The 8,130-nt window shown below is 38.8% G+C and overlaps 2 protein-coding genes across 2 annotated transcripts; both read right to left on the minus strand.

Annotated features, from left to right (window-relative positions):
- Positions 1 to 426: 426 nt before the first annotated feature.
- On the minus strand, positions 427 to 2,635 carry LOC18588682 (protein SLENDER RICE1-LIKE 1-like). Its single transcript, XM_007013253.3, has one exon. It carries the CDS (start codon positions 2,419 to 2,421, stop codon positions 775 to 777), a length of 1,647 nt encoding a protein of 548 aa, XP_007013315.3. The 5' UTR covers positions 2,422 to 2,635; the 3' UTR covers positions 427 to 774.
- Positions 2,636 to 5,703: 3,068 nt separating this feature from the next.
- LOC18588683 (GRAS family transcription factor family protein) lies at positions 5,704 to 7,419 on the minus strand. Its single transcript, XM_007013254.3, has one exon. The coding sequence runs from the start codon at positions 7,322 to 7,324 to the stop codon at positions 6,143 to 6,145; it is 1,182 nt and encodes a 393-aa protein (XP_007013316.3). The 5' UTR covers positions 7,325 to 7,419; the 3' UTR covers positions 5,704 to 6,142.
- Between the last annotated feature and the right edge of the window lie 711 nt (positions 7,420 to 8,130).

Here is an 8,130-nt window from a genome sequence, read left to right on the forward strand (position 1 = left end):
GGTTTCATAAAAGCTTAACAACAATGTAAAATCACTCCCCCTTCTGCAATTCTTTAGTCCCTAATGTTATATAATACCTCTTGGTTATAGTTCAAGCTTAGTCTTCATACCCTTTCTATTCATATTTCCATAATCAAAAACTTTGGTTTAGATACGGAAATGCATTGCATAATTTGCACCTTTTCCCCATTTGATTAATGTGCCTATTTATCAGAAAACCAGAAAAATGTCATTTTCTATCATAAAATTCAACTTTAATAAGGGCTATAAATGAGGATAGCAATTGATAAACTGTTATAATAGAGACCTCTAATAATTTCGCCTTTTCCATGTCTTTTTCAAACATTATTGTTAAGTTTTTTTCCTGCCTAAATTAGAATTTATATTTGAAATATAGAATAACATTCAAGTTTAAACTGAGTGATATTTCTAAGCGAAGGGTGCGGTTTATATAGTTTCTAGCTTCTAACATTCTCAAATTGGTATAATTAACAACATTCCTCTAAGCCTAATATGCTTAACCACCAAAATTAAATTGCTATGATCCTATCTGGCTACCTCATCATCCTAATAGGGACCAAATTCCCCGATTTAAGGATACTACAGAACAAGGGTAAAAAATACAAAACATCCTAGGAACAGATTTCTCCTGAAGTAAAATCTCATTGAAAACAGCACCGATAAAGCTGTAATAAAGAAAAAAAAAAACGGAAAAGGAAAAGATTTTCCCGAAAATAGCCAAATTACCCCAAATTTACAGCAAGCTCTTAATTATTATGACTCTGCCCTACTTATGATGGTTGATGATCCATCCCAAGCCGGGATCTCAGCTGCCGCATCCGGTACGGCATGCCAAGCCGAAGCCGAAATGAGAGGGCGGCTATGCCAACCCAGAGTCAGACACCCTTCATTTTCTTCGACCAAATACCCTTCCGCCGAGAACAAAGTCAATAACATGCTAGCTTGTTTAAATGCGTTGGACCCCAAATGTAATGGCCTAAATCCGGCTCCATTAAGCCGCGTCCTCCACTTAGCTAACGGCTCGTGTCTTTCTACTCGAGCCGAACCTTCACAGCTCACGACGTTGGCTATTTCCCTCTGAATGTATATCTCGGCTAAAGCTTTTTCCGGTTGAACTGTGCAAGCTTCTAAAGAATCGAACATAGTCGAATAATAATAAAGTGCTTCAGTGAACCGGTCCAGAAAACCGGGTTGGTTGTGGTTGGCTTCTTGTTCAACGACAGTCATAATTTTCGGGTTTAAGCTCCGGATCCAACTCAAAACCGTTTGGATAGGAGAATTCCGTGTCGGGTCAGCTCCTAGTAAGCGGTGAAGCTGCATGATTGAGTTCACCGCCACCGCTTCTTTTGGATTAACCTGAAGCATCCACGGCTTAACGTCTTCGAGCCTGGAAGCCGCGACTCCACGGAAGGTGAAACGGACGTTGACGGAGCGAGCCAGCTCGGCAAGCCGTAAACCTATTTCGCGAAGCGAGTCACGGCCGTCTGGTGATGGCGGTCCAATGCCGGTCAAACGAAGTAAAGGAGGTCCACCGGGACGTAAAGCGAGGGCTTGTATCAAAGCCGGCCATTGTAAGCCGTGCATCAAATTGAAATCCACCACGTGGACGCAATCGTGACCGTCGAAAGCTTCCAGAATCGCCTGATTGGCGGTGAAGTGAGCGAATTTCAAGTAAGGACACGCTTCGTAAAAATGATGATACAAAATCTCGTTCTCATAAGCGGAGCCACCGTTGACAGGGCCTCCGCCAAATCCTTGGAAAATCCGGCAGCTCAAAGCGTCGATAAAATGTCCTGCAACTTTTCCGATGCCACAAACGGTGTTGACACGCATCAATAACCGTTGCATGTCGTCGATTAAGGAAGTAGCCAATGGGAGGTCGCCACGTTGGACGCACTCCGCACACATCATCAACATGTGGACCAGCCTTATACCGGAATCTTCTTCCATGGCCGTTACAACCGTCAACTGATGATTCAAACTTTGTTGTTCGAAAGAAATATTCTGGTGCACCTGCGGCGTATGAGGTTCGGTGGTAGTCCACGCGTTGTTTACCACCGCCTGATTGGTTACAGGATCCATGATGAATTCGGAGGGGCAAGTAGGAGGCTGAGTGCACTCGGAAAGGAGCGAGTCGACCCAGGAGGCGAGATCGGAAGGGTTACGGTGGATAGCATCTGAAGCGAGATGAAAGAAATCTGCGGGGGAATTAACCATGGCGATTTCGAGTCGTTCCAGTCTCTGAGCTACTTGTCGTAACTCCGATGACCGGACTTTGTATCCAGCTCCGGCGAGTAGCCTATCAATATCTTGCTGCTGCTGCTGTGGCGGCTTGTAGGAAGATGATGATGAGCTGCCGCTGCTACTCCCCGCTGACGTGGCGGAGTCGTATGGCACCATGGTTCAAATTCCTTTTCTTCTTTTTGTAAACAAGAAATTAAAGTGCGGAAATAATCAAATAAGAGGCAGATTTGTCATGCCCAGGTTTTGGCCAAAGAGTGAGAATTAGCAGAGAAACGGATGGGAAAAGAGATGTAAAGAAAGGGAAGAGATTTTTTCGTTGAGAGAAAAAGAGAAATTAGAGGGGGAATGACGAGTACTCCTGAGGATGAGGTGTATCCATCTTTTGGACAACGATTTTTGCTGTCACCCTCTCTTTTTTTTTTTTTTTTTTTTTTTCTCTCTCTCTCTCTTTCACGTTCTAGTTTCATTAACGTTAAAACTTAGTTAAACAAGTGGTATTCATTTTTTTAATAAAAATAAGATTATGAAAAGTTGAAGTGAAAGTGATGTAGGAATTAATCAAGAAAAAAATTCAAAATCGAACGGAGGATATTATGTTTCAAGGTTAGATTAATTTAGGTTGCAATTAAAGAAAACTTGGTCCGATTTGAAAGATTATGAAATGATAAACACAGCCAGGAAATAACTAATACTTCTACTAGTATGATAGGGTCAATGAAGATGATATATATATATATATATATATAATATAATATTAAAAGGAGGATCGGTTTTTTTATTGAAAATGGCCTTTTAATTAACAATCAAATTAAAATTTAAACAGTATATTAATCAATATACGGAGTCACTCGTTTGATTGTTTTCAAGCTTACAGCGGGCACATATTATTTTGGTTCTCCAGCAAGACTAAAGATCTACTCAACTGGTTGGCCGCTGCTCTTTCTCAGAGAATTAAGTCTCCCTCATGGAGTCACTGTTTCTACCTACAAAAATTCGATGCATGTTGTTAGGTAGCTCAGATGTTTCATTATTATTATTATTATTATTATTATTATTAATGAATTTTTCATTTATAGAAAAAGAAAATTATATAGAGGAGTAAAGGCAAATATTTGGCCGCGCGAGAGACGTGTCGCAAGAAGAAGACATCAACAGGTGTCTTTGTTAATGAATTATATTAGTAAATTCATTAATAATAAGTAGTGAGAAAATGAACAAAAAATTCAGTCTATGTCAGTGGGAGTAGCATAGGATTAAACTAGTATAGTTTTCGGTAATCCAGTTGCGTAATTGAGACAGGGAAACCTTTGTTGTTTATTCGAGAGATAATATATATCTGCAACTTGGTTGTTTAGAAAAATAAAAAAACAAGTGGAAGGGAAAACCCTATTTTAATTAAAGGCAAGTACATTGATCCCATATCTGCAGGCACCAACACATTTAGCCTTGAGGGGACATCCATTTAATAGTCCAATGAGTCAAAATAGAGCTAGAATTAGGTCTGCGCCCATTCCTAACGCCTTTTGAAAATTGGTGGGATTCGCTTATTAATTTTTGTGCTATGCCACACATTGCTCTTTGACCGTTTACGGAATCAATGAAACTACATCTTTATTACATCAAGGAAAATAACCTTTCATAAATTTACTATTACAATCCAACAATTACGAAGATGAATTAACTTTTCTTTTTTTTTTTTGTCAAGGCCATGTAGTATAGTCTTTTTTCATTATTAACATTCACAAAATTTATTATCATGACATCCTTGAATTTGCCAAAATAGACTTTTGTTTCAATTAGTGAGTAAAATTCCTCAGATGAGAGTGTCAAAATCTAGTAATAATTATCATAACGTAGAATGAATTGGGTAAATGGTGCTACATGCCTTGACACGAAAAAGTAACACATTCTCTCTCATCCCATGTCTGAGGAAGTCAAAAAAGGTTGCAGAAGCAATAATTTATTAATATGTGCAATTATTCAGATATAGAGAGAGAGAGAGAAGGGAGGGAATTAGGTGTTCAAATACTGATCATTGCGGTTTGAGTACAAATGTACATAAACATATTACATTTGAAAAAGTTGTTTATTTAAAATCACTCAACCATTTACAAGTCATCCAAAGTACACAAACTTGTAAAGAATCGTATGAAGGGCTGATGCGGTCCATGATATTTAAATATATAAAATAGTAAAATAGTCAGTCCGGGAGTCTGGGACCATTTCAAAAGGGCCCAAAAAGCTCAAATTGGGGGATTATTGGTTCCCACTATATATTTTAAGAGGTTTTGAAGAATTTTAAAAGCCCTTTGCATGAGAACACCAGAAACTTAAACGAGATCCAGTCCAGAGGGAAACACAAGATTTTGCCTATGTTAAAAAAAAAAAATTGAGTGGATCCACCATCCATAAATTAAAACAAAAAAAAAAAGAAAGAAAAAGAAATAGCTGTTATGTGGTCCAGTAGATAACATGGAATTTGGGACCAGTTTGCTAAACCCGAAAAGCTCGAATTTAAAGAGTTAAAAATTGGAAAACAGAAAAACAAGTGCTGTAACGTATTCTGAAGGGAAATAGGATGTGGACGCATGGGGATTTTGCGGGCATCAAAAAACACAAAAATGAAAAAAAAAAAAAAGCGGATTTATTTTTTTTTTCCCTTTTTTCCTTTTATGTTGGGGCTGGCTGGCTTTGAGGAAGTGCAAGGAAAGGGAATTGGGACCAGCATTTTCCTCAAGAGAACATGTTGTGTTTAGAACAGACACCTAAATTGTGTCCCATTCCGTTCTTTTAGCTGACACCATCACGTTATGGCATCTGTGATTTTATGGCAACATGATTCACGAAAGAGAGAGAAAGAGCTCAAACCTGTCTGTGGCTTCGCTCGCCCCACCATCTTTCACAGTTTACAACAACCCCCAAATCCAATTACCAACCTTCTTACTGATTCCGCAATCTTTTCAATTCATGATTTTCTTTGGATTTCGTAATACCATGAATTCCATTTCCATACAAGCATAAACATTGGAGGGATTGAATGTCTTTCTTTTAATTGAATGAGTACAAATGCTTAAGACCAAATAAATTAGTAGTGTTAAATGATAATGAGACGAAATTCTCAACATAAATAATCTTATCAGATAAGGTTATGCTATTACATTAATTTATCAACATCTTAAATTGCATTGGATAGCGAGAAGGAGAATTTTAATCCTATAATTAGCAAATTGATGGGAGGGGAGAGAACAAAGCTGGAGTTTTGTTTACTTAGATGCAGCCCTCAATCTATTTACAGTGGGCCGCATTACGTTTAGCTGACCCTATTTTTGTCTTGTGCTATTAACAATATTTTAGATCTCAATCCTGAGCGGCAAACAATTAAAAAGGGCTGTGTGATTCAAGTTGTTTAATATATTGTTTGGTAAGATGAGAATTACATTGGATATATACAATAGCCTTGGAAATGCTTTAAGTTATTTCATCCATATCAATTGTCAGTACACGATCCGGACTCTCAGACCAAACACGAGACTATTTGCACTTTGAAATATTTTCTTTCCATTTTTACACAGTGCCCACCAACTATCGCCCATTTGCAACTTGACCCACACCGTCGAGATTTTGAGGCCCATTAGGGAGGCTTGAGATCCCGTTTGTTAAGCCCGTAATTTTGCTGTTTAGCTGAACTCCAAATTTGTACAAGAAAAGTTTCCTTGGATAAGGAACTTCACGGCTAACAAGTCATGATCAAACTCTTACAAAACCAATGCTATTATATTCATATAAAACCCCCAAAAAAGAAGACAACAGTACAATCTGAGAGCATCCTCTTTGATGCTCTCAATCCAGCAGCCGTTTGGTAGAGTCTCATGTTAGATCATGCGAGGGAAAGGCCTGAGGAGAATGTGATTCCAGCCAGGTTGGAGCCCTTCATCTTGCAATCAGGCAATGGGACCAAAGTCCATACACCCCTCTCTTTTTCATAAGTCAGCCAAACAATGTCCCATAAACCCTCAAAATTAGACATCAAAACCACCCTAATTATCCCACCTCTTGCCTCTAAGCACCCTATCATAACTCCATAGGGCTTCCCAAGTTGCTTCATTATGTCACTTGGAACGTTTGAAGTATACTCCCAATTCCCACTGTTTAGGCTTATGCCCCACATTTCCATGCTACTTAACATCTTCACCCTCCTATCCGTGTTGTTGTCGATGCCCCTCGATCTCATGATCATCATGTGTCCATCACCATACACATGTTTCCGATCACTGATGTTCACCCAGCTGAATACAGTAGATCGTTGCTGCCCTGCATTTCTTAATCGTGGCCGTAGAATCATTGGGGAGTTGTAGTATTCAGATCCAACGGCCACCACTAGGCTTTCATAAGGTCCATTAAGAGCATTGAGAAACATACAATCGATCCCTAGAAAGTTCCCGTAAATCTCTCTTGCCTCGGTGGACTGCCACTCGTCAGTCTCTGAATTGTACTCAAACAGAACCGGACGGTTCTCCAACAACTCAACAAACACAAAGCGAAAATGGCCCGAACCGGAGGGTTCGGGTACTAACTTCATCCCTGATCTTCTCCAGGAAGAAGTGCCACGTGGACCCAATGGACATGGAGGGATCTTTTTAACTGCCTTACTAACCAAATTAACGGCAATAACTGCCTTTTGGGTATTGGAAGCAAACAAAAAAATATTGCCACTCGCTGTCAATAAGTAAATATCTTCACCCGGATAAAAAATCACTTGCTTCATCAAATCATCAATGGAAATCTTGAACCAACCGTTGGATTGATCGGAGAAACCATGAATCGTCGCGTCACGGCGCCACCGTTTCTTGTAGACAAACAACCAAGTGGCTGACCTTGATCGCAGGTTGCACTCCCGGATGAAATTTTGGTCGGATATAACATAAGCAAGAAACTTGTTGACTAATTTCATGCGAATGATTTCGGGCAAAGCAAGGGAGAAGAGGATGTTTTGTATGAGCTCCGAAGGAAGATGGCAGAAACCGAGGGAGTTGGTGTCGGAATTTTGACATTCATCCATGTCTTTTAGCGCAATAATTTGATCTTCAAGTGTATAATTATATATACAGCGAGGGTACTTTCAAGCATGTAAGTAGTACGCATTAAAAGAAAAAAAAGGACAAATCGTCCAGCAAGGCTTCCCATGCGGATAACGTCATGGTCGGGGAAACGGACGGTGGGGATGGTGGAAAAACTTGAATAATTTTTTAGTCAAGTCGACGCATTTGATTGTCGTTGAGTGTATAAAAAATGACAAGAAAGTATTCAATTTTTTTTTATTTTTGAAAAGCAAGAAAGTATTCAACTAAGCTCATGGTGGGGAGGTAATTATACATGAGTCAAGCAGGATAGCACTTAATGGCTTAGTTATTTGAGAGGGGTGAGTCACGCTGCCTGTGTGATGAAAGGGAGGCCTCCATGGCTGATGCATACCTTTTTATTCGGTTTGATTGTCCAGTCTTAGACTTTGGTGTGTTAAACCAATTTTTTCTCACAGGGAAAATCACATCATCATTCACGTTGATAGAAAATGTTAGTTAATCAATGATTATTAATACCGTGTAGTATAATTGTTATTTTTACGTTAATCTAAGAATATATATGAACATAAATTATAAAATAGAAAATTTTTTGAATATACTGAAAAAAACTTATTTAAGAAAAAGGAAAAGTTTCATAGATTTATTAAATATTTAAACCTTTTTAAAATAAAGAAAGAGAGTATAAGTTCTTGTAACGGAAATAACGAACTACAGAGAAAGAGATGGATGCTAAATAAACGACAAGAGCATTAACGACTGGGTTTTTTTTCGGCTACTAGACATG

Source organism: Theobroma cacao, chromosome 9 (genome assembly GCF_053813885.1).
Source record: "Theobroma cacao isolate CCN51 chromosome 9, ASM5381388v1, whole genome shotgun sequence".
NCBI lineage: Eukaryota > Viridiplantae > Streptophyta > Magnoliopsida > Malvales > Malvaceae > Theobroma > Theobroma cacao.